The sequence below is a fragment of the Cavia porcellus genome, unplaced genomic scaffold (genome assembly GCF_034190915.1).
Source record: "Cavia porcellus strain 051 isolate PalLab524CR breed Dunkin Hartley unplaced genomic scaffold, mCavPor4.1 scaffold_30, whole genome shotgun sequence".
NCBI lineage: Eukaryota > Metazoa > Chordata > Mammalia > Rodentia > Caviidae > Cavia > Cavia porcellus.
The window spans coordinates 43,949,877-43,977,317 of NW_026947513.1; the positions used below are offsets into that span (position 1 = coordinate 43,949,877).

Sequence of the window (27,441 nt, forward strand, 5' to 3'; positions counted from 1 at the left end):
AGATAATTTCTGCATTACTTAAATGGAAATAAAACATTTGGTTCCAAGCCAAAATACCAATTACATCACTGCAGTAAAAATTAAAATAGTTGTTACTTACAAATTCTGTTCACATGAAGATACACAGGTTAAGAAAAAAGGTATGTAAATGTCAGCAAGACTTATGGCATATTCTCATAAAAAACATTGGAAAGTATTAAAATAATGTGTATTATATAACAGTGTAAAACCATGCAATCTGTGCTACCACATCATTTCACTGATTTCATTAAACAGTTAATTTCAGTTAGTCATGAAATGACTTAAGTTAGAAACTGCTAGGTAGCATAACACGTTTAAAGAGTTACTGTTTATTTGACAAAAGTGGATATGAAAGAATTACAATTTTCTGTAAACAATAATGGTTTGAAGAATTTTTTCTGTGATTATTTCACAAGCTCACCTCACATTGCTAATAAACTTTAATGTGATCAGGAAGTGATGTCTTGCAATCTGAGTATTACATGATGCTGAATGTCACTCAAAAGAGACAATGGTTTTTCCTTCGACTGCAGCATTATTGGTGAACCTCTCACAAAACCAAGATGTCGTCGAAGAGATCTCATCAGCAAAAGAGGAACAGAATGAGACAAAAGACTCCCTCAATTCAAATCACATCAGTGATATGTGGAATTCAGTGAAGCAGTGCAAAGTTTTAAAGAGAAGCGTCGACCAGAAGAGGCTGTAGTAAGGTGAGAGTTCTGTTTACTACAATGCAACATTGCATTTCTTTGAAATCTCTAAAAAGGAGGCAAAAGAAAGTGTCATTATAGATTCTCCATTAAATTTCATGAAAAGAAAGAGAGTACACTGGGTCAGTAGATAATCATGATTCCTGTAGTGATAATGAAAGTAAACCTATGGAATCACCCTCCTGTCTCAAGTCTGCCTCACACTAGTGCTACATGCATTAAAGTTCATTGTAGGTTAATTTTTTCATTGTCTTCACATTTTGTATTACATAATGTTTTTATTATAAATATATAATAAGTATAAAACTACTGTTATTGTTATTTTAGGGCTGTGGAATTAATCTTATGTGATCCTTTTATTTATCAAGAGGAAATTCACTTTGATATTTTAGTGCTTTGGGTTACAATCATGTCTCTGGAAAGAATTAAGCTTGTGAAGCAAGATCTATCCAAACAAGGTTTTCATGTAATGTCAATGAAACATCTGTCTAGTCCACATCAACAGCTTTATGAAAGATGCAGGAATGCTGTAGCCTTGGCTTGGTTGTCCACATAAGTCTGTGTATTCACAGCTTGCCCCTCTATCCATGACAACATCAGGAGGTTGTAGAACTTTTGTAGCTAAGGTAAAGTGGAAGGAAGATTTCATTGAATTCAACCAATGTAGAGAAGATTAGCAACTTAGCTCTTCTCCTTCCACTGACACTTTCTTGGCCATAAGATGAGGAAATTCTTATGTGACATGCCCATACCTTTATGTACACCTGTCTCACCTGAGGCCCAACACAGTGGTCCCAAAAGACTATTCAAACATCCTCTACTTTTTATGAAAATAAGACTTTCCCAAAAGGACTTGATTGTCCAAGACATTGCCCTACAATCACATGAAGGGCACTATGGTGGGAGAGAATACATTGAAAAGTAAAAGACCATTAATTTAATGAGTGTTTTATAAATTATAAATATTGTATGACTTAGATAAAATAAAACACCTTTTAAAACAAACTCCTCTTCAATAGGGTCAAGTGATATAATTTGAACATTTCAACAATTTCAAGTGATATAGTTTCAGCAGTTCATTCTTCTCTGAGTTTCTAACCATGGATATGTTCTGTAAATAGAACTTCTTTTAATTAAAATTTTCTATGTCAGAAGTAATTTGTTATAGGAATGCAAAGTGAACTAAGTCAAGAGAAAAAATGAGGTGACTCCATATACACTAAGATCACAATATTTATGGGATATACACTTAATCATTGAGTTATACATTCAAAAATAATAAATTACAAAGTATATGTAATTCATACCTTCAAAACTTGTCTTAAAATACCCAGTATTTCAGCATTCAAGAAATACTACTGTATCATTTGATCTTTAAATCTATTTCAAGCTAGTTGTAAGTACTAGACCTCTTTCATTACCATAGTTCTTGATACTAATTCAAAAAGTCATGTGAAAAACAGATGACTAAAATGCCATGTCAGTCCTTGGTGAAAAATTGCAGGTATTAAACTAAGAGAACAAGCAAACTTTTATAACTTTTAGTTCCTTTAGGTTCCGTGATATAATTTCAACTTTCCTCTAGGTTCTGTTTGTCCTCATAAAGAGGAGTTAATAGTGTTTATTTACTTTGAATTGTATGAGTTATGTTTTAAGTTTTGATTGATCTATCTTTGTATATAGGTATAAGGCAATACAGAATGAACAGTTTCAGAAGAGGCTTCACAGTGCTGATAGGACTCTAGTCCTACATTTTTACAGCAAGTTGTAGAAAAGTCCTGATGTAGATCACAGAGTGTAGCTACTTAACCAGTGTAAGCATAATCATGAATGCTCTTGTCCAAAGAGGTCAGGAGGTGACCACACTGGTATCCTCAGGTTTCACTCTTAGTGATCCTAATAAATCACCTGATATTATACTTAAATTTCACTCTATGTCCTGTGTTCTTGGAAGTGACCTTGTTTGACTGTAGCATTAGAAGAGTTTGATATTTTAGGCAAAATGATAGGAATATGAAATGATCAAACATTCTTAGAATTCTTTGTGTATGTTTTATGTTATAGGGTGGGGTGGGACCATATGATCATGTGCTGTTTAGAGTACTGCAAGAAATAATAATTCTGCAAGGGAAAGCATTGGGATTTTGACACAGAACTTGCATATGCCTTCTTATGTAATTTTCTTTAATATAATACAGTAAATATAATAAAGTAATTTTCTTTAATATAATAAAATAATTTTCTTTAATAGTTTTTATAAAACCCATTAAATCTACTTTTGAGAGTCCACATGTACAATAAGGACTTATACATATGATACTAACACAATTCTATATAGAACACTGACAAAACATTTTCTTATGATTTTCAATTTTCTCAGTTAGTATTTAAAATATATGTATCTCTAAATGCTCTGAATTGAGCTTTCTCAACCTTCACATTAAATGATGAATATAAAAATCATAATAATTCTAAAATCTTATCAAAAATGTATATACACATTACTGTCCCATATTTGTTTAAAAGTATATCCCAATCAAAAAAATAGAACAAAATTGAGAGTACAGTAATGTATCTTTTAATAATTTGTGAGAATTTTCTAGCTGTTACTTTCACATTGATATGAAATTTTATGCATATACATAGATACATATATATCTATATAGATATATATCTATCTGCATATATAAGTTTACAAAATTATTTTGTCAATTTCTTAGTGCGAGGTGCACGTTAGTCATTGATAAAAATTAAGAATAATATTTCATAGTTCATTTCAAGGTACAAAGAGTTAAGGGACTAGCTTTCAATTGTTGAAATTATTGTGACTAACCCTGAAAAGTCATCTCTGTAGTTATGGTGATACTATTCAGTTGTGGAGCTTGTAAAGTTTGAAATTTATGTTACTTTTGCAAGCTTTAAGAGAAAATAAATGCATGCTTATTTCCAAAGTAGCTAAATTCCTAAGTGATTTGTGATTATTAAAACACAGTATTTGCAGAAAAAATTCTATGCTCATGATTTTTTTAAATGCATATATAAATATGATTGAACAATATAAATTTTAGTATGTATAAGTATATGCACATATTGCCTATATTATTTCAACTCAATTTGGGAAATTACATAGTACAGTAATTTTGAAATATCTTATTTTTTGTCTATATTTTTCCATTCCAGAATTTCCACTGCTTTGTTTCAAAAGACAAATAGTACAAAAAGTAATAACGTTATCATGTCAATATTGAAGGTACACGTTAGTAAAAATGTTGGAATTATCTGATCAAAGAGTTACAAACCATCTGTGCCTCAGTAAAATAAACACATATATTTCAACACTGAAACATAAGCATTTTACACATATACATATATTAGGATCTTCGCCCAGCACTAATCCTCTGAATTAGTAGAAAAGTGAATGACCAAAATAAAAGAGAAATTGTCTGATTTTTAGCTGTTCAGGAAGATCAAAACCCTCTATCAAAATTCATGATTCTTTAAGGGTTAGATAAAGAACTTCTATCAGCAAGCTATGTTTATTTGATTTTCAAACAGCAGAACTTCATGCTAAGGCAAGTGCAAGAACATGGCAGGCCTTCGGGAGTCAGTTTAAAGACTTTTCCAAACAGTACATTTTGTCCACAAAGAGAACTCTTTGATCCCTAAGGTCAGCATGTCATGTCTCTGGAAAAGAACAGGGAACAGCCCTGTCCTTTGCTGTCTCAACTAGGTTGCTATCTTGCACAGGCTCTCTTCCAACACAGCCAGAGGTACCTGTATCCAGCCACTTAACCCTTTATAGCACAAACTCTGACATTCATCCATAAGTTAATGTACATGAAAATTGCATGAATATTACTTAGACTAAATGGAAATACCTTGAAAGCAGAGTAACAATAACACAAACATAGTCATAATTCTCCATTAGCATTAAAATGCATATTGCAGAATGAACTGCACTTGTTTTCTTACAAAAGATGTAAGCAAAAACAATTAACTTTTGAGATCCATTGATTCTACCAAAGAACTGTAGAGAACCTTTCAAAAACTTCTTCACTTAATTTTCATAATTTAGCTGTTTAATACTCATTCCAATATTATACTAATACCTGAAGAGAATTTAGTGAACAATGTGGCCAAACTTATTAATTTCTTAATGAAGAAATAGGCACATGAAGAGAAACTCTTTCTCGTGGATTTAAACAGTGTCTTGCCTGACCTGTACTTAAAACTATGCAAATAAGGGTATATATGTGGGTTCTTCCTTGAAATAAGGGTATATATGTGGTTTCTTCCCTAAAATATTATAATGTGTTAAATATTCAGGTTCAGAATAATCTTGCATACTTCCACAAGTAAGGTAAGTATATGGTTTCAAACATGCTATAATATATTCTCAAAATAGTTGTGACATTGATGCAGTTCAGCATATACTCTTTAAAAACTTCCTTGAAAAAATGAATTTTCCTGATTTTATATTAATGCTGGCTCAATTTCAATTACAATAGAAATGCAGGTGCTAAAAAACAAAACCAAAATTTACAAAGAACTTCACTCTACACCGATTGGATTTCTCCTAAGATGTATACAAAAAAGTATTTTAAATTATAAATCTCATTATTTCCTTGTACACAAATATTTGATTCCTTCATTTTCTGTAACAACAGGGATATAGGAAAAAAGGAATGCAAGCTCTTTCTGTACTATCTCCTTCTAGAGTTTGGAGAAAGGAAATACTGCCCCTAAAGTGTGTTAAAAATGTTTTGACAATCTCTTCAAAACAGAAATGAATGATATCTGCATGCACATTTGCTTAATTCATTCTTGTTGCACTAAATGTACTTGTATATACTTGAGACAGATAACACATTTCTCAGGGCTCCAAAGGATAGGGAGTTCAAAGGTTGTGTACAACCATAATCATTATCCAGTGAGAGTTTAGCCACTGATTCTAACTTGGATCCTTGAACAAAAAGTCCTTTAAGGAAAAGAATCTCTCTGTCCTCCCATGAGAAAAAGGTGAATAGGTTTGTTGTTATGTTGCCTTCTTTTATAAGGGCACTGGATGTAATCCATGAAGGAGCCCCCTTAGATTAAATTACTCTTAAAGACCTCATCTCTTAAAAGAACTCGGGAAATACCTACATTATGGAAAAGAAACATTGAACTCCTGCCATAGGCTATTAATTTCCATGTTCATATCCATATGTGTGTATATACATACATATATGTATACATGTCATATTTTCTAAGATGAAAGAAAAATCTTTCATGAATGGTTCAGTTTATTCTGAACATTCATTACCACAGACCTTTCAATATGTGAAAGTCACATACATAGCTCAATACGTTGCCAGATATGGGAAATGGATACAGCATACAGGAAAGTGAGACACATAGAACTCCAACTAGCCATAACCAAAGTAAATCTACACTGAGACATATAATAATCAAGATCCCAGAAATTGAGCACATTAACAGAACATTAAAAGCTGTGAGAGAAAAGAAAAAGATCACATGTAAAGAGATGAACAGTGTATGCTGGCTTTAACCAGTAATGTCGATGGCCTCAATTCCTCAATAAAAGAAAACACAGGGACAGTGGATCAAGAAGCAAGATTCATAAATATACTATATACAAGAAATACATTTAACTTGAAAGGAAATTCACAGGCTGGAAATCAAAGGGGTGAAACAATTATTTAATGCAACAGGAGATCAGAGAAAAGCAAGTTTAACTTACCAGTTAAATTCAAAATGGGTAAGAAAGATATGATATGTTCTTACAGTGGAAAGCTACCCTTGTAGGAAAATCGATGCAACTAGATGTCATACTCATGGGTGAAATAATTTAAACTATTAAGTGTGAACACTAGCATAAAAATAGTTAGTGGAATCCCAGAACAAAATAGTGTGAAACTGATATGGGAGGAAACACTTCGTAAGAGAAGGTTGTAACCAGTGCTAATTTCTTATTCACTTTTTTGAACTATGATAATTTTTCAAGCTTATGTTAGGATTCACTATGTTCTGCCTTGCTTTCCTAGACTTTGTCTCTTTATACAGGCAGCTATTTTGAACAAAATGGAGTGTGTGTTTTTGATCATGGTTGATTTCTTGTAATCTTGTTTTGAAATCCTATAGTGCTTTCATGCTATTGTTTAGTTGGTATAATTATTTTTGTATGATTTTATTATGGATGATGACATGCAAAAGTATTTTGAAAATAAACAGATATTATAGTTACCGTTGTTCATTTCCTGTTAACTGATTTTGCAGTCAAATCTTTTAATGCTTTTGTTATTTAGTTTTCCTTGGCTTTACTTTGGTTTCTATGATTTGATTTAATTATTTGTAAGAGTATGGACAGCTATATTGAAGTGAACAAGAGACATTATTGTAGTAATTGTTCATTTCCTACTGTATATTTTTGAAGCTCCTGTTGCTTTCATTCTTTTATTTTGATTGGTTTTGTACTATTTGTCTTTGTTTGACTGTATTGTATGTGAATTCTTATTAAATTATTTTAAACAAAACAAGAGACACTATAGTAAGCACTGTTGATTTTTTTTGCTGTTTTGTTGTGAAGATCTGTGCTGCTTGCAATGTTATGTTCTGATTTGCTTCTTTTTGATTTGCTTTGTTTTATCATCTTTAAAAGGAAAAAACAAAGCAAAAGGGGAAAATGGTTAAAATTTAGGACATATAAATAAATGTTCAAGTGCAAATATTCTACAGTACAAGTACTTATTACATTGAAAATTGTACATGTTAACTAAAACATATCAAGATAATTTATATTTCAACATTTAAATTAGTTTATACAATTGAAAATTTACACAAGCAGTTGTGAATGAATCTATGGAATATCTTCTCTCAGTGTCATGTGTTGAAGAATGCAATAATGAATGAATGAAAAACAACTTCCCATTAAGAGAAAAATTATATATGATGGTGAAGCTATATATTAAGATAATTAGCAGCATTAGGTACAAAATATTGGAAATGATGAGAATGCTTAATTGAACCAATAAATGCTAATTTCAAATCATATTTTAAAGGATTCATGTGTATTAAACACACAAATTAGGTCTATTTTTATATTAATATTATCATTATTAGTGCATAGATAATATTTTGGTTTCTATCTAAATGTCCACTAAATTCCCTTGCACTTATTGCTGGGGTTCTGAGTGGATGGATTTGTGTATGACCAAAAATTGAGAGTATATGACTCCTAAAATATTGCCCTGTTTGCTTTAACATAGGTCTGGGTTCTGATAAAAGAAAAGCCCACCAAGAGATCGGTGACACCATCCAATAGTATTGTGTCATCAGTCCCCGTACTCTGTCCGTTCAATATATGAACTTTCACCTTGCCAGTTATTCTTTAACTCAGGCTTGAATGTAGACATGAGTGATAACAAAAGGCAACACAATTTGAAAAGAAATACATCATTTCAACAAGATGTCTGTGAAATGGATCTCAGCTCTATGGATACTACAATTTTTTGGTTATTTTAGCATTGGGAGCTGCGGTAATGTTTTGGTATGGCCCATGGAATACAGCCACTGGATGAATATGAAGATCATAGTAGAGGAACTGATCCAGAGGGGACATGAGGTGGCCGTTCTGATACCTTCAAGCTTCATTTTTGTTGGTGTTAATGCATCATCTGGACTTAAATTTGAAACATTTCCTACATCTCTCAGGAGAGATCAACTGGAAGAATTTTATACACTATTCATTTCTAAGTGGATGAATATTGGCTCAATAAATACCTGTTTCTTATATATTCCTGTGATGCAAGAGATGTTCATGGAGTATTCTTCCATTTGGGAGAATGTTTGTAAAGATATAGCTTCAAATAACAGCCTTTTGACAACACTACAGGAATCAAACTTTGCTTTTTTTTGATTTCTAAAAGCCAAATTTAATAAATTAATTGATGCATGCCAGATAAAAATATAAAATTACAACCAAAACCCAAATAATTTAGCAGAAAATGCTGTGTTGTACATTTTATTGGTGAGATAACTTGTTAAAGTAACAAATCTGAAAACACATTTAGCTTTTGCTGGAAAGAAAGTACTATGTTAGAGAAGAGCTTGAGAGAAACGGGAAATAAACTGCTTGTGAAACGGCAGCACACGATATTGGCTGTGGCAATGCAACAGTCGGGTGCTGCTCATCCTGTGTGTGCGTGTGTTTGTACAAGAAGCAGAAACCAACGGCATGGACCCCAAAAGCAAAGTCGCAACGGGTTTACTCTGTGAAACACGCTGGGTTACAACCACAGAAGACCCAGGACGAAGGCGGAGCAGGTGCAGGTCTGCGTTGGTTTCGTGGGGCTTCCTTACCAAGTGGGTAATCATGCAATAGCTTGAGTTTCTCTTAACATGATAAACACCAGGGTTACTAGAACTGGAAAGCGTGTTCACTGTTTCACAAGGACAGCTGAGTGGTGCTACAGAAAAGACAGAAAGTTCCTTCATTTTCATCTGTTACTTGCTCAAACCTCTAACCAAGAGATAATTCAGCTAATGGAGCCAATTAAATTACTATAAAACATCCTTCATCTGTAAAACATTTCTTTCCCCCTCAAATTAAAATAAAATGTGTTCATTTTTGATAAGCAGCTCCACCACCAGTCTCTGATATCGTATATCATTCAAAGCAGCCATCACGTCTTGTTCTGGGGACCTCATGAGGGTCGGACCGAAGACGATTCCAAGGTTCTCTGCATTCATGAGATTCTCCTTTTCGTGGAGAGTCACTCTCTTTAGATGCGCCATGAGGTACAGCAGGGTCTCGCAGTGAGCAGGCGGCAGTAGTTTCAGCACTTCATGAAGGGTTTCCAATTGCTCATCAGGATCCATAATTTTGGCAGACTCGATGAACTTAGGGTAGGCCTCATATGTAGTGAGTGGAATTGACAGATCCCTGAAGTACAGCTTAAGCGCACCAGTGATAATGTTGATATCTTCATACATGTTCACAGAAATATCTGCTTTCTCACCATCTCCATCAAAGGCCGTCTTGACATCTTCAGTTAGGTCACTGAATCCTGATACTCGGTATAGTCCTTCAGAATTAAGACCTCTAGACTCAATCTCCCTGACGCATATGTCCACCACCATGGGCCGCTTAGTGATGTGCGCTTTCATGAGTGTCGTGAGGTCGTAGCTGTACACGTTCTTCACATGCTTCAAGTCTGGCTTGCAGTCATTGGGGATCATCTTGGAACACTGCTTATGAACATTCAAACCACAGTCTGCACATTTCACTTCCTGAGCGGTGAGACCCCCACATGAAGTTGGCACAGTATTCACACCAGTGTGGCCCTCGGAATGTATGGACCTTGAAATTGTGAACCTTTTCATATTTTGGAATTTGTTTATTTTCTTTCAGATTTGCTCTTCTAACAAGTGATGTCAACGTTTTCTCTGACACCCCATCCTGGCCTGCAGCATCTTTCTCATTATGTGTCTCTTTCAGGACTCCTATATGTTTTTTTTTGTATGCTGGGTCTCTGTTTAAGGTTGTGTATCCTATGTGCTCATAAATTGGGTTTATCGTCATCTTGGCAATGTATTCTGCTGCCTTGGTTTCAATATAGAGAGTAATCAAGCCATCAGTCACCAGATCGTGGATGGACTCAAAGCGTTTCTCCCCAACAAAGTGCTTTCCATCGTAGTAGAGCCTGAAGTTTCTGGTTTGACTTCCAAATCTTAAAGCCAAAGTGTAGGTTCCTGGCTGCCTCCATCTCTCCCCAATGAGGTAACTCCCCTCAGCCACACTCAAGAGCTGGTCAGCTACTTCTCCAGAGATCATGCTTTGAAACTCTCTTCCATAATACTTTGGTCTGTTTTCTACCTCACAAGTACAGGTAATCGTCTGAGGATGAGGGGCTTCCTGTTGTAGCTGATACAAGTAGGATTTCCAAACAAAATGCAATCTCAAACATCCAACCCGTCCCAAGAAAGCCTAGGAGCCATGTACATAGAAGAAAATGCATGCCATATACCTGAAATACCTGAAATAATAGTAACCGAAATAAAGAAGCAACTTTAAAGGAAGCTTTAAAGGAATTCAAACTAGAAATAATCTATCAGGTAAAAGAAGAAATAATAAAAGAAATGAAGGAAATGCTGAACATATCTAAAGAAGACACAGTTAAAAAATGGAGGAACTAAACAAAAAGAAACTCTGGATGAACAATATAAGAAACAAACAATATATAAAACAGATGCAAAGAGATATACAGGAAATCAAAAACTCCATTGAAAGTTGTAAAAACCACCTCAATGAACTCATTAATTGGAATGGTTTTAATCTGGGTTGTTTTATTTTATTGTCTGTGGTACTACAAATAACTATTTTGAAGAAAATAAGAGCGTAATATCTAGTGCTGATTTAATATCATCCTGTTTTGAAGCCCCATCAAGTTGTTGTTCATTTGTTTCCATTGGTTCTAACATGTTGTATCTTATTATATTTTAATGTATGCAATAGTATAAGCAAATTTTTTATAAGCCATGAGATAATATAGAAACTGATGTTCAGTTTCTGTTGCCTGGTTCTAAATACCCTGTAATAATTTCATTCTCTTGAACAGTTTCAAACTGTCTTGATAAGTTTGATGCTATAGTATACGAAGTTAGACTCAAATATTTCAAGGAAAGAGTCACTATGGTAACTACTATTAATGTCAGGCTACCTGGTGGTGAAACATAATGATGCTTAAATTTTTCAGTTCTGACTGGTGTTCGATTGATATGTTTTTTTATCTCAATCTCCCCCCTTTTTCTTTCCTTTTTTAAAATTAATTTATTTCTTAGTATCTTTTAACTAAAGGAAAACTAAATTAAAAATAATGCAATAGATTATAGTAACTTTTTTGTTTCCCTATTAACCTGATTTGAACCCCTGTGTTGTTCTCCACATCTTGTTCTGACTGATTTTATTATATTCTGTTTTGCTTAATAGTATCAAGTTTGAGGGTATAGGCAACCATTTGGAAGGCAAACAGATATTCTTCGATGCCCGTTGTGGTTTGACTATTACCTTCTTTGGAAGTCCTGTAAGCTCTCCAATGTGGGATTTATTGGGCTTCTGTACTGTTTTGTTCAATTCTTTTATACCAGCTGATATACACAACTCTTTTTAGGATAACATGAGGCATAATGGTAACCATTGTTGATCACCTAGTAATCTTTTTTTTTTTTTTTTTTTTGATTATATACTATGTCCATCCTCTTGTTCTAACTGACTATGTTTTGCTTTGTCACATTGGGTTTTTCTTTGGTCTGTCTTGTTTTGTTTGTTTTGTTTTTTTGGGTATTTTTTTTTTTTACTTTTTTCTTTTCCTCTTCGAAGAAAAAGTCATAAGAACTGTGGGAGTAATGGAAACCAAAATGTGTTGTTTTTAGTGTAAAAAAGAGAGGAAGGAAAGTGATCTAAAGGATATAACTGCAAGTATATTTAAATGTGTAGGATAGAGAACCATATTGCTGAGTTTTTCTTGGATCATTGAACAGAACAGACTGCAATCTCACTGTATTAATGTCCACTTTGTATGCTTTAATTTTGTAATCTGGACAACTGTTTCTAAGATGACAATGGGTGATCTATTAACTGGTGAATTCTTACTGTATATTTTTTCTCTTGAAATTGTGTATTACTTCTAGCCTTTTACTGCTTTGCTTCATTTAGTTTTGTTTTTCTCTTTAAATAAAAAAAAAAAAAAAGAATTGCAGCCATAACATTAAAGCAGTCAGGGCTCATGTGGTATCATGTTAGAATTCAATAAATGCAGAATGTCTTTAAAAAATTTCATAGTTGGGATAGGAATACTTGAATTTCCAGGCAGAATATTTGTTGATATTTGTGTCTATTATTTTGGCAGCATTAGAGAAAGAAGAATGCATGCTTTATTATGTAGTATTGTAAGACTGTATTATGTAGTATTATGTAGATTGTATTATGTAGTATTGTATTATGTAGTATTGTAAGTAAGATTCTGATTGAGAATGCACTGAGGAAATATTACAGAAGTATTTTCTTTTTATTCTGTGTTTCTTGCAGACACAATTGAGCCATACACAAAATATAAAAAAAAATATTATTCATCCACAATTCTATTTTGTTAAAGAATTTTTATTTTTTCTACGTTTTTATTCTTTCAAAACCAGGAAACCCTACTACATTATATGAATAAATGCAGAAAGCAGACATGTGCCTTTTTCGAAGCTTCTGGGACTTGGAATTTCCTTGTCCAACCCTACCAAATTTTGAGTTTGTTGGAGGACTCCACTGTAAACCTGCCAAAGTGCTAACTAAGGTAAGTATAATCCTGTCTAAGTTTTTATTTTAATTTTCAGTGAGAATGCTATGTACTGTTCTTTGTGAGTCTCAACTCTTGTTGAGAATGATATGAGAAATGGCAAAAGTCAATTGCTAAAGAGGAGCTCAAACAGCAGGTGGGTATGGTATGAATAACCTATAACACTAGATCTATAGAAGTTTAGGCAGGAGAACCACCAGTTTAAGCACGACTAGGCTAAGTAGCAGATTTGAGGTTGCATAGAAAGTCTTTGTTCAGAATATTGCATTTGATTTCATCACAAGTATCTGAACTTCATTACCATCACAAAAATAATGGAATACCTAGGAAGTATTCAGAAAAGAGTCTGTTAAATTGTGGTCTTCATTTTTCATTTTATCAACTTTGTTTCTTCAAAATATATTCTTTGAATACTGTTCACCATCGTTAAAATTTGATAAGCATAGACACAACACAGACAATATCTTTTATACTATATGGAGAAATAAAACAAATAATAAGGAGTATGTGGATATTAATTTATGAGAACACTCTAATAATAAGAAAACTTTCAGTTGTGATCATAATCTATGCCATGAAAATTGATAATAATAAAAGTTAAAAGGTTCAGGAACAAGCCAATTTATGAGAAGTCAAAAAAGATATAAAATATGACAGCTGTTAAAATAGAAAGATATCTCAAGAACTGTAAGCTTATTTCATCAAGATAGTAAATTTGCTAGGTAGCTAGTGTACAGCCAGATAAGAGAGTAAAAAACTATCTAACAGAAGCATTGGTGACAAAGGAAAACTTTGAACTAGGGAAAGATAATCAGATTTTTAAAAATATCTATGAAGATGTCATCAATGGATTAGATTGCAGAGATTCATAAGACTAGAAATGGGAAGCACTCAGAAGGTAGGTGTAAGAGTTCAGTAAACTCTTAAATGAAATGCAGACATATGTATTCATCTAAATGGAAGTGCAACTTCATATTTAGTTTTTTTTTTTTTTTTTTGAAGGTAGAACAACAGAAAAGACAGAACAAAGTCAATCGAGACAGTGCAGTGAAATTGGTACAAAATGTCACATCAGGTTCCTGGGATAATAGTTATAGGTACTGTAGTATATCTCATTATCTAAAAAATAGTTGTTCTTTCAGTCAGGTATAGCAAAATCAAATCAAATACAGCACATTATAGAAATTGTCAAAAATATTTAATAGAGCAATATAATTAATCAGAACAATGCAAAACAGTGAAAACAATATTTGCCTTCAAAGAGACAGTGGAAGGAAATCCTGCTATTTGGTATATCGCATATACTCAACCTCCCAAGAGGCACACAGACCTCTGGCTCCCATTTGCTAAAAGGGGTATGTGGTGTTGTGGAGGAGATTTGATTCTCAGCCCGTGCACCAGTAGACTCATGACTGTTTACCAGAGAGGCAAGTGGTCTGCTAGGTTCCCTAGCACCCTACGTTTCAACATGGCATGGATCTCGGGAGATGTTGGTTGATTCTTTCTCGGGGGAGGTCACTGCTTGCCCAAGCCACAGCTGGTTAGCAGGGAGGCAAGTGGGTTGCTTAGTTTCTGAGCACCTTAAGTTCCACCATGGTCTGGAGCTCCTGAGACACCGGCTGGTTCTCTCCGTCGTTAGGCTGCCACTTGCCTGAGCCATGGCTGTTAACCAGGGAGGCAAGTAGATTTCTTTGCTTCTCAGCTCCTTGAGTTCCAACATGGCCCGTATTTATTTCTGTGGGAAGAAAATTAAAAACATTTGCAAGAATGTTCAATGGTTCACATTAATGGAGGATGGGGAGACAATGGATGTTATTGTTTTTGATACTAAATTGATTTGAGAATTTCTAAATTTATTTATTTATTTTCATACTTGGGATCAAATTCATTACTTTGCCTTTGGCAGACAGGCACTGTGCTACTGAGCTATGTCCTCAGCCTCTAAGAAGTATTTGATATATAATTTCACTAAATGGAATCTCACATTCCAACTGTTTAAGATAATAATCTCAAGTAAAGACACAATAAAAAACAATTCTATATACTTGTATAAAATAAATGCCTAGGTTCATGCAATTATATGAACAAGGTAAAATGAGAATATATTATATAAACTTTCAAAGCTCTTTATTAGTATTTTAGATTACAAAAATACAAAAACAAAAAGAACACTTCATTGAACCAAGGAGTGTTTCTGCACCCACAGCAACAATTTCTGAGAAACTGCAGATTGCCTTGACTTGAACACAGATTCAAAGCCATTTTTCCTTTGAATATTAGAATTTTACAGCTTAGGACACAAAAGGACTGAAGTACGTTGTTGAAACATATATTTAATATCGTTTGCTAAGGCAGGAGGATACCTGAGTAAAGTTTCCTTTTCTGATATGATCATGGTGTGAGCATAACCTGACAGAGAAAATTTAACAGTGTGTGAATTAAGCAACTGATAATTTCAATAATTTCTCTGCAAGTCATGTTAATGTGATCATGCACTGTGGTGTTGTAGAAGGTAACATTCCTATGAAAGGACCCAAAAATCTAACATACTTTAAATTGATATTATAATTGGAAGATATATATAGAACTGAAGCTACCTTTATTGCTCCAGGATTATGACCTTCAAGAAATTCTCTTTTTTACTTTTATTTTGACAGAAATTGAAAATGGAAACTAAAAAAATGGGAAAAAACCCAATATTCATTTATATTCAATTCATTTAGAAAGTGCAAGAAATCTAGAATTCAAACATTTTAAGCATTATCGTCGCATATACTAAGCAGTACATATATATAACATAGAATATTTTCTGAATAAAAATATAACAAAGTAAGGAGCAACAGAAAATAGAAAAAGCAGAGAAAAAACACAAAAGACCACTGGAAACACCACTCTGAAAAAATAACTAACAATAGCTGTTATTACATGCACAATATAGAAATTCAGAATCTTGCATCAAGTCTTAACATTTTATATCCTTTGCCAAATGAGATACTCATTGGAAAGTATGTGAAGAAAAATAATCCACATGAAAAAACCATTCTATTTAATATTTATTTATAAAAAAACCTCAGAAAAATCTGTAACATCTAAATATAGGTCATAGCTAAAAATAAAAAATGTGTCCTTATTGCACCATCATAATTGTTTTACAAAAGAGACACTCATATCAGCCCTAAGAAAATTTCAGAACAAATAATATTTGTATGTGTGTATCACAGCTCTTATAGTTGTGGCATCAAAGTATCCTTCAGTAACTGCAAATAAGCTATAATAAGAATGTGAAATGAAACCTAAGGGGAAATTCTTTTTTTAAATTAACTTTGCTTTTATAAGATTAAATGGAAACATATGCCTGGGGGTTTAGCCCAGTGGAACAACTGTCTGCCTGGCAAGCACAGGGTCATGAGTTTGATCCTAATTACTAAAAAATGAATAAACACACAAATAAAAAGAAACATAGATGAAAATCAAGACTTTTTAAAAATTTGTATAATATGCATTAAATACAAATCTTTATTTCAAGAAATGACTGTTAGAAACACTTTTTCCACAACCATATCATTAACATTACTCCTCGTATATCTCTTCACATGAATTTCTAGGGTGGTGAACATTTTCTTAAAAATTTTTTACCATACTATACTTGGCATTCATTCTTGCCTGTTTCAATTTCATTTTTTATTACACTTTTTTCAATAGTGTCTGCTGTGTGTGTGTTTTTTTTTTCCCCCGATGGAGCCAATTTTTTCTTCCCAGGAAATGGAAAACTTCGTGCAGAGCTCTGGAGACCATGGCATTGTGGTGTTTTCCTTGGGGTCCATAATCCGTGACATGTCAGAAACAACAGCCAATGCTATCGCTTCAGCCCTTGGACAGATTCCACAAAAGGGTGGCAAAGTGTCTGGATGGCAGCATCCAGGAAAGAAATCATGAAACACTGCAAAGATTTTATTTCAGAAACTTGCCCTTTTTTTCCTGTGGGATTGTTGAGGTCACTGTATACACAAGCAATGTTATGAAAAGAGTTAGACTTTACTGAAAATTGTGCTATCTTAGTAACATGAAACAGGTATTGAAAAAGACTTGAAATAAATCGTATAATTTAGGATTTTTGTATAATCTTCTTTAATTCATACGAATTATGGAATACATTTCTCTATTGTACTATTAAGTGGGGTATTAGAGCAGATAAAAACAAGAGTGGCCAATTCAGGATCCATACATGCATTCAGTCATGTTAATTACAAAAGAAGAAAACCTAATCTGAGAGATTCTTGACAACATCTAAAGCAGGAAGATGTTGATATAAGTTTGGGGATGACTTCTTCCCTTATAGTGGTACCTATATATTACAAAACATTTTCCCCAAAGACTCTGACTTTTTCACACCAGGTTAATGTCCTTCTAATCAAGAAACCAAAAATGAAGGTGAGTGACAAACTGAAAGAAACCTTTCTAGGGAAATTACACAGTTACCCTCTCCATAGCATATAATGGGGAAAATGTTTCTCTCATATCTAATACATGTTCAGTCTTTGAGTAGCTATGAACTAGAGCAGATTTTAGTTAGTGTCAGGGGCATAAGCTTTGTAGTCTCCTATGCCAAATTTTGTCCTGGAATGTGAAGTTACATTTAACATTTCCACAGTAACAGGAATGGTTCTCCAGTTTAGGCAAACATCATGGAATTACTAAAACTATTACCTCAATGGAGCACAGGGTAATGAAATGCTTAGACTATAACAGCAGAAGATTAAGTTAAGCTATGAAAATTTTCTATGGTGTCATGGGAAACGGAAGACTCATTTTAAAATAATTTAATCATAAGTTCTTTTTTGAAACATTGCATCACTTATGGATTTCAAACCACTTCTTTGTATATAACATAGATTCGAGTTCTTCAGTAGTGATAATATTATGAATTGCTTTCACAAATGCCTTGTAAACATTTTCTATAAGAAGGAATTAAAATTTTAATAAAAAACATCAGATGCCCTCCTACAAACCATTTAATTGATACCTGACAGAAGTTGATTATATGAATTAGGTATTTACACATCAAAGTAATATTTTATGCATGTTAGCTAATAAAATAGAGTCAGACAGAGGTGATCTTTAGGAAAGTATAACGATAATATAAAATCAGTCATAATTAACATTAAAATAGGACAGTATCATAAACATGCATAATAATGTAACTACAAATAAAAAATTCTCTAATTATTGTAAAATATTAATATAACTTGACAATTTTAAAGTAACTCTCTTAGCACATTTTAACTTATTTACCTAATTTGCTATATACAACATATGACTATATTCAAACAATTACAATAAAAAATAACTATAGAAAATGTTTGAATTCTATTTGTATCTGTCTTTTAGAAGTTGTTGATATGTAGTCTCCTTATTGTGATTTTAAAAAATCTATTTTATAGAAGGCACTTAAATTGTTGTTCTCTAGCTTTTAAAACTCACAATATGGTATAATGCAAACTGTACCCTAACAGGTAATTTGGAGATTTGAAGGCAAGAAACCAGATACCTTAGGAGCCAACACGCGGTTACTGAAGTGGATTACCCAGAATGACCTACTTGGTAAGATTCTGGAGAGCAAATACTGAAAAACTAAGACTAAAAGGCTGATAATTGCTCAAGAAGAAACAACCCAGGGAACATTTGTTGTTACAAAATCAAAAGTAAAACCAAACTTCATTGTACATATTTCCAATGGAAGAGGAAGTAAAATCATTTGTAACAATAGGCTTTTTGGTATATTTAGAAACAATTTTAAAGTCCTCATTTCAGATGTACTTGTCTGTAGGAGAAGGATGTTTAATGACTGCTAATATTTTCCTTCTCTTTTAGTTCAGTCATTGCTTGAGAAATATCAAATCCTGTCTTTCTACAGAAATAAGCTTTTATAAATACCAGTCAAAATAGCAATCTTGATTTATTTACAGTGATGATGTAATTCTAGTTTTTGATTGGCATTTTAAGGCAAAAAATATATTCTTGTCATGATTCAATATCACACTCTTTCTGTCCACTGATGTATGCTGCTGACATGCAGAAGCATTATGTCAGAATTGTTATTGAACTATAATAGAATGTTTTAATGCACATACGATTCTTCAAGATGATCATTTATTCACTGATAAAGACATTTACTGTGTCTGCTAGGTAACATTCATTTACTTTTCCAGTGGATTAGATGCGTTTAATTCTGAGACTCAAATGTGACATCATTGCATTTTCATACACATAAAATCTTTATGTATAAAATAGCTCCTTTCAGTGACTCATAATGTGTATTTCACATGCATTTTAACATTTATGATTAATTACATTGATGACATTCACCCCACCTTAGGTCATTCTAAAACTACAGCTTTTGTAACTCATGGTGGAGCCAATCGTGTTTTTGAGGCAATCTACCATGGAATCCCTATGGTGGGCATTCCTCTGTTTGTGGAACAACATGATAACATTGCTTACATGGAGGCTAAAGGAGCAGCTATTAAACTGGATTTCCACACAATTTCAACAGCAGATTTGCTAAATGCACTGAAGAAAATCATTAACAAACCTTCGTAAGTACAAACTTTTAAAATCCTCCTCATCATTCTAATCGATAATTCTTATGTAACTTCCAAGAAAGTAGCAATAAGAGTGAATTAAAAGTAATGGAATACGAACTTTCTTAATGATTAATCTATCATTACTAACCAAGGGGAGTGTAAGAAATAAAATGTTCATCACTTTTATTGGATAAAAGCTTAAGCCAAGCATTGGGCAAGGTGTAAAGTTTTGAAATAGCCTGTAAATGTAATAAGAAGTATAATGAAAGTTATCACAGAGGAATGACAATGAAATGTGAAGAAACATGAATTTTAAGAGTTTACACCTGCCATTTAGCTGTGAATTCAAAAGAGATATAAGTCATAAAATGACACAAAAGTTTGTGCAGTGTTCCAAAAATCATTGTTTTACACTTTTCATGACTAAGCTGTACATGAAATTTCAATACTGGTTTTTTGTTAAACCTGTAATCATTACTAAGGTTACTCACAAATGTTGGATGAAACATGGCAAGCATTTGTGTTTTGTCTTTAAATTATAGTACTGATTTTGACCTTTAGAAAAGATTCAGAACCTCCAAAAATATTCATTATATCATTTCTAAATATTTCTGAACTTGTTTAATTTTCCTTGAGCTATAAACACAATACTATGAGCTTATCAAGTAATGCGCATGATCAACCAATGAGGCTACTGGACAGAGCAGTCTTCTGGATCGAGTTTGTCATGCACCACAAGGGAGCCAAACACTTGAAGTCTCTTGCCCAGAACCTCACCTGGTGTGAGTACCACTCTCTGGATGTGATTGGCTTCCTCCTGGCTTGCACTGCATCCATTACTTTCTTTGTCATAAAGTGTTGTTTGTTTTGTTTTCAAAAGTTTGTCAAGAAAAGAGAGAGAAAAAAAGAGATAGTAGAGCTTTTCAGATGCCTGGCTTTACAAGTGAGAAAACTTTATCTAACTCTATTGCCATGGATAGAGTCATTAAGAGATGATCATCCATGTTTGTACCATCTTTTCTTTGGTGACTTACACATACATTGCAATCCTGTTCAAGGAGTCTACAACTCAAATTTCAGTGTTCTATTAACTATTGTAATTTAACTTTCACATGTATTTCATTATGAACTTTAAAAGAATGAGAGTCACTGAAAACACAATATATTGACTTTTGAAAGGCAGGAAGCTGGAAAACTGTCATATTTTCAGATACATTTTCAGTTTCAATAAAATGAAATGCGCTGGAAATTTTTGTGTGTGGAAAAAAATCAGAGGCAGGTAATACTTAATGATAAGAAGAGAAATGAAATATATAATTAAAATAGAGGAGAGAATTCAACTTACTAAACAAATATGAGTATTACTCTCTTGGAACAAAAATGAAAATTTGTTGAAGTGAAGTATGGAAGCCACAGGGACGCAGGACACTGTAGGAAAATGGAAAATTTATGTTGGGAGGAAATAGAATAATTCAGAAAATGGCCTCACATGAGAGGTTAATGAAAGTACATTGTGAATTCTGGGAGAATCACATTTATATGAGCAAATATATAAGAAGAAGGTTAGGATAAGCTTTAGAGACATAAACAATGACTTACGGAAGATAGAAGATGTAATGAATTTAGCCACTTTCACAGTACATTGTTAATGCAAGTATTTAATTTCATGGGAGTTTTATCAGAGCACATCATTTGAGAAATATGAAAAATATACTACAAAATTTCAAACATTTTTAAAATTTTGTTTGTTGTAAATGGATCCCTTCCTCAATCCTTGTAACCCAATGATAGATTTAATTTGAATAATGAAAGTGTCTTTTACTTGTGGACTGGAATGTTCTCCAGCTATTATTTTTGTTTTACCAAATAATCAGAAATAATTGAAAAAACAAGGCAAAACAAGAAAGGAGTATCAGCTGAAGTTCTGAGAGTTTGCATCATTACCAGTAGAATATAATATTAATATTGCTTTAACAAATGTGTTGTAAACATTTTCTATAAGAAGGAAATACAATTTTAATAAAAAACATCAGATACTCTTCTACAAACTATTTAATTAATACCTGATAGAAGTTGATTATATGAATTAGATATTTACACATCAAAGTAATATTTCATACATGTAAGCTAATAAAAAAGATTCAGACACAGATGATCATTAGGAAACTATAACAATAATATAAAATCAGACATAGTTAACATTAGAAAAAGAGGGTATCATAAACATGCATACTAATGTAACTACAAATAAAAAATTCTCTTATCATTGTAAAATATTAATATAGCCTGACAATTTTAAAGTAATTCATCTTAGCACAGTTTAACTTATTTATCTAAATTGCTATGTACAAAATATGACTATACTGAAAGCATTAAAATATAAAATAAATACAGAAAATATTTGTATTGTATTTGTATCTGTCTTTTAGATGCTGCTGATACGTAGTTTCCTTATTTTGATTTTAAGTCTATTTTATAAAAGGCACTTAAATTGTTGCTCTCTAGTTTTTAAAACTCAAAATATGGTATAATGCAAACTGTAGCCTAACAGGTGATTTGGAGATTCAATGGCAGGAAACCAGATACCTTAGGAGCCAACATCAGTTACTGAATTGGATCCCCCAGAATGACCTACTTGGTGAGATTCTGGAGAACAAATACTGAAAAACTAAGACTAAAAGGCTGATAATTGCTCAAGAAGAAACAATCCAGGGAACATTTGTTGTTACAAAATCAAAAGTAAAATCAAACTTCATTATACATATTTCCAATGGAAGAGGAAGTAAAATCATTTGTAACAATAGGCTTTTTGGTGTATTTAGAAATAATTTTAAGGTCCTCATTTCAGATGTGCTTGTCTGTAGGAGAAGGATGTTTAATGACTGCTAATATTTTCCTTCTCTTTTAGTTCAGTCATTGTTTGAAAAATATCAAATCCTGTCTTTCTACAGAAATAAGCTTTTATAAATACCAGTCAAAATAGCAATCTTGATTTATTTACAGTGATGATGTAATTCTAGTTTTTGATTGGCATTTTAAGGCAAAAAATATATTCTTGTCATGATTCAATATCACACTCTTTCTGTCCACTGATGTATGCTGCTGACATGCAGAAGCTTCATGTCAGAATTGTTATTGAACTGTAGTAGAATGTTTTAATGAACATACGATTCTTCAAGATGATCATTTATTCACTGATAAAGACATTTACTGTGTCTGCTAGGTAACATTCATTTACTTTTCCAGTGGATTAGATGCGTTTAATTCTGAGACTCAAATGTGACATCATTGCATTTTCATACACATAAAATCTTTATGTATAAAATAGCTCCTTTCAGTGACTCATAATGTGTATTTCACATGCATTTTAACATTTATGATTAATTACATTGATGACATTCACCCCACCTTAGGTCATTCTAAAACTACAGCTTTTGTAACTCATGGTGGAGCCAATCGTGTTTTTGAGGCAATCTACCATGGAATCCCTATGGTGGGCATTCCCCTGTTTGTGGAACAACATGATAACATTGCTTACATGGAGGCTAAAGGAGCAGCTATTAAACTGGATTTCCACACAATTTCAACAGCAGATTTGCTAAATGCACTGAAGAAAATCATTAACAAACCTTCGTAAGTACAAACTTTTAAAATCCTCCTCATCATTCTAATCGATAATTCTTATGTAACTTCCAAGAAAGTAGCAATAAGAGTGAATTAAAAGTAATGGAATACGAACTTTCTTAATGATTAATCTATCATTACTAACCAAGGGGAGTGTAAGAAATAAAATGTTCATCACTTTTATTGGATAAAAGCTTAAGCCAAGCATTGGGCAAGGTGTAAAGTTTTGAAATAGCCTGTAAATGTAATAAGAAGTATAATGAAAGTTATCACAGAGGAATGACAATGAAATGTGAAGAAACATGAATTTTAAGAGTTTACACCTGCCATTTAGCTGTGAATTCAAAAGAGATATAAGTCATAAAATGACACAAAAGTTTGTGCAGTGTTCCAAAAATCATTGTTTTACACTTTTCATGACTAAGCTGTACATGAAATTTCAATACTGGTTTTTTGTTAAACCTGTAATCATTACTAAGGTTACTCACAAATGTTGGATGAAACATGGCAAGCATTTGTGTTTTGTCTTTAAATTATAGTACTGATTTTGACCTTTAGAAAAGATTCAGAACCTCCAAAAATATTCATTATATCATTTCTAAATATTTCTGAACTTGTTTAATTTTCCTTGAGCTATAAACACAATACTATGAGCTTATCAAGTAATGCGCATGATCAACCAATGAGGCCACTGGACAGAGCAGTCTTCTGGATCGAGTTTGTCATGCACCACAAGGGGGCCAAACACTTGAAGTCTCTTGCCCAGAACCTCACCTGGTGTGAGTACCACTCTCTGGATGTGATTGGCTTCCTCCTGGCTTGCACTGCATCCATTACTTTCTTTGTCATAAAGTGTTGTTTGTTTTGTTTTCAAAAGTTTGTCAAGAAAAGAGAGAAAAAAAAGAGAGAGTAGAGCTTTTCAGATGCCTGGCTTTACAAGTGAGAAAATTTTATCTAACTCTATTGCCATGGATAGAGTCATTAAGAGATGATCATCCATGTTTGTACCATCTTTGCTTTGGTGACTTACACATACATTGCAATCCTGTTCAATGAGTCTACAACTCAAATTTCAGTGTTCTATTAACTATTGTAATTTAATTTTCACATGTATTTCATTATGAACTTTAAAAGAATGAGAGTCACTGAAAACACAATATATTGACTTTTGAAAGGCAGGAAGCTGGAAAACTGTCGTATTTTCAGATACATTTTCAGTTTCAATAAAATGAAATGCGCTGGAAATTTTTGTGTGTGGAAAAAAACAGAGGCAGGTAATACTTAATGATAAGAAGAGAAATGAAATATATAATTAAAATAGAGGAGAGAATTCAACTTACTAAACAAATATGAGTATTACTCTCTTGGAACAAAAATGAAAATTTGTTGAAGTGAAGTATGGAAGCCACAGGGACGCAGGACACTGTAGGAAAATGGAAAATTTATGTTGGGAGGAAATAGAATAATTCAGAAAATGGCTTCACATGAGAGGTTAATGAAAGTACATTGTGAATTCTGGGAGAATCACATTTATATGAGCAAATATATAAGAAGAAGGTTAGGATAAGCTTTAGAGACATAAACAATGACTTACGGAAGATAGAAGATGTAATGAATTTAGCCACTTTCACAGCACATTGTTAATGCAAGTATTTAATTTCATGGGAGTTTTATCAGAGCACATCATTTGAGAAATATGAAAAATATACTACAAAATTTCAAACATTTTTAAAATTTTGTTTGTTGTAAATGGATCCCTTCCTCAATCCTTGTAACCCAATGATAGATTTAATTTGAATAATGAAAGTGTCTTTTACTTGTGGACTGGAATGTTCTCCAGCTATTATTTTTGTGTTACCAAATAATCAGAAATAATTGAAAAAACAAGGCAAAACAGGAAAGGAGTATCAGCTGAGGTTCTGAGAGTTTGCATCTTTACCAGTAGAATATAATATTAGATTTTCTTTCTCTGCCTAGTGGATCTCTACCTCTTAACCTTGTTTTCTAATCCAATATTTCTACAATCTCAAAATTGTAGATACAATCTATCCTCTCAAGATTGTAGAATATTGAAGACATGAAAACCAGAAATATATATTACTTTTGTATGCATTTCTTTCTCAAAACACACATTAAAAAACTGAAGATGAAACGAAGAGTGAAAGTATTCTGTGTAGCCATTTGTAAAGCCTATGCTTTAAAGAGCAATAATGCAAAAACATTCTCCATATCTTGTCTTTCCGTAACTACAGTAATCACGTGTATGCTGCTCAATGCAGCCCACAGAAGGAAAGAAAGGGAGGACCAGTACTCTTGGTACAAAGATGTTTATAAACAGCTGTTTGGCACAGAAATATAATTAATATTTGGAAACATAGTAAATACCTATCTATATAAATAAATTTCAAATGATTTTCAGCCAATATATTTTGCTAGCAATGTAAATAAGAGAAATGATAATTATTTTCTTTTGTTATTTTAAAGAGTGTAAAAGTAAATATAACGAAACAGAACAAAGAACATCAGAAGAAAACAACGTAAGTCACATAGATTTCTTTTTTTTTTTTTTTTTTTTGTCTTTTTTCGTTTTTATCGGTACCAGGGATTGAACTCACGACTTCCTGCTTGCAAGGCAGGCGCTTATGCCGCTGAGCTAAATCCCCAGCCCCAGTCACATAGATTTCTAAGCAAGAGAACAGGAGGTCTATAGTGGCTACCATAATGTCTCTTGATTTCTTCTAAATAGTTATCTATATCTTTACACACAATGAATTCATACAAAATAAAATAGCATGAAACATCAAAACAATGTAATAAATGCATTACAAGCCTTCAAAAGCAGATAATAGAAAATGAATAATGCCTGACATATTGTGTCTCATTCTTTTCTAAACAGCTGTGCATTCTTTCATGCATGTTGAAATTAAACAATTCAAAAGAGATTTAAACTACTCTGAACAAACAATAAAAGCACTAGTGAAATACACAGCATGAGGATACGGAATCAACAATGGATGCCATAATGTGTCTTTTTCTTGAAAGTAGGTGTTCATTTCATCACACATAATATAAAAGATTCTCATAGAGTATTTAGGAAAAGTTCTTCGCATGTACAAGGCTCTATGTGTATACCTATCATTACTGTATTAGAGGAAAAAACAAAACAAAACAGATTACTACCAAGACAAGAAAAAAGAAAAATAGTAATCGCAGAAGCCAAATCATTGACTTTCAAATAAAGTGGGAGACAGATAAATAAGGGTGTTATTTTACATAGTGATCTTCAAAAGTTCTTCATATCACCAGACACAAACATGCCAAATTTTTCCAATCCTATGAATGTTAGCTGTTTTGTTTCATGCACTTGTAGAGACTGTAATACAATCATCTGAACTATATTAGTGTCTTTATACAAATTTAGAGACCCTTTGTTTTCCTTTCCTTTTTCTTTTTACTCATTTTCTTTGAGATATTTTTTCCTCTTTGAGAAGATTCTTACCTTTCACTGTATTTAACTGAGGATTTTATGTCTTATGTATGGTAACTTTATGTCTTATGTATGGTATTTCTTACAGGAGGGAGAAAACACAGTATCTCCACAGGTGAGTTTGATTTATTTCCTATATGAGTATGGCCTCAAGTTATATCCATTTACTTATAAATATCTCAATATGATCTTTCTTTATAGCTGGGTAGTACTCCATCATATAAAAATACCACATCCTTTTTATTTGTTCCTCAGTTGATGGGCATTTAGGTTGTCTGGAAGATCTGGCTATTACAAATTGTTCCTATAAACATGGGTGCACATATATCACTGTGGCAAGATGTTTTCAGTTCTTCTGGGAATATGCCCAGAAGTAGAATAGCTGGATAAAATGGGACTTCCAGCCATAGCTTTTTGAGAAACCTCCAGACTGACTTCCATAGTGGTTGCACCAGTCTACACTCCCAACAACAGTGCAGGTCAGTTCATTTTTCTTTGCAGTCTCTCTAGCATTTGTTGTTGGTAGATTTCTTGATCCTGGCAATACTTTCTGGGGTGAGATGGAATCTCAGTGTGGTTTTATTTGCATTTCTCTTATGACCAATGACGCTGAGCATTTTTTCATGTATTTGTTAGACATTTCTATTTCTTCATATGAGAAATGTGTA

At 32.8% G+C, this 27,441-nt stretch overlaps 2 protein-coding genes across 3 annotated transcripts; one reads left to right on the forward strand and one right to left on the reverse strand.

The window, feature by feature from the left end:
* Nucleotides 1-25,762, forward strand: LOC100726717 (UDP-glucuronosyltransferase 2B13-like). Of its 2 annotated transcripts, XM_063240697.1 has the most exons (7): nucleotides 1-140; nucleotides 555-731; nucleotides 12,927-13,075; nucleotides 18,592-18,679; nucleotides 19,455-20,444; nucleotides 23,076-23,295; nucleotides 23,920-25,762. In XM_063240697.1, the coding sequence occupies exons 5-7, from the start codon at nucleotides 20,315-20,317 to the stop codon at nucleotides 24,197-24,199; spliced, it is 630 nt and encodes a 209-aa protein (XP_063096767.1). In that variant the 5' UTR covers nucleotides 1-140; nucleotides 555-731; nucleotides 12,927-13,075; nucleotides 18,592-18,679; nucleotides 19,455-20,314; the 3' UTR covers nucleotides 24,200-25,762. The 2 variants fall into 2 exon arrangements, with proteins under 2 accessions (XP_063096767.1, XP_063096768.1); XM_063240698.1 differs by lacking the exons at nucleotides 23,076-23,295; nucleotides 23,920-25,762 and having other exon boundaries at nucleotides 19,455-20,307.
* On the reverse strand, nucleotides 9,193-10,213 carry LOC106026216 (N-chimaerin-like). Its single transcript, XM_063240696.1, has one exon. It carries the CDS (start codon nucleotides 10,113-10,115, stop codon nucleotides 9,339-9,341), a length of 777 nt encoding a protein of 258 aa, XP_063096766.1. The 5' UTR covers nucleotides 10,116-10,213; the 3' UTR covers nucleotides 9,193-9,338.
* Nucleotides 25,763-27,441: the final 1,679 nt, after the last annotated feature.

Bases quoted from the DNA above. Each gene is read 5' to 3' on its own strand.
- LOC106026216 (XM_063240696.1), bottom strand. From the start codon at position 10,115: ATGAAAAGGTTCACAATTTCAAGGTCCATACATTCCGAGGGCCACACT.
- LOC100726717 (XM_063240697.1), top strand. From the start codon at position 20,315: ATGAGCTTATCAAGTAATGCGCATGATCAACCAATGAGGCTACTGGAC. The intron at 20,445-23,075 runs GTGAGTACCACT...ACCCCACCTTAG, and splicing joins TGCCCAGAACCTCACCTGGT to GTCATTCTAAAACTACAGCT. The intron at 23,296-23,919 runs GTAAGTACAAAC...ATTTTCCTTGAG, and splicing joins AAAATCATTAACAAACCTTC to CTATAAACACAATACTATGA.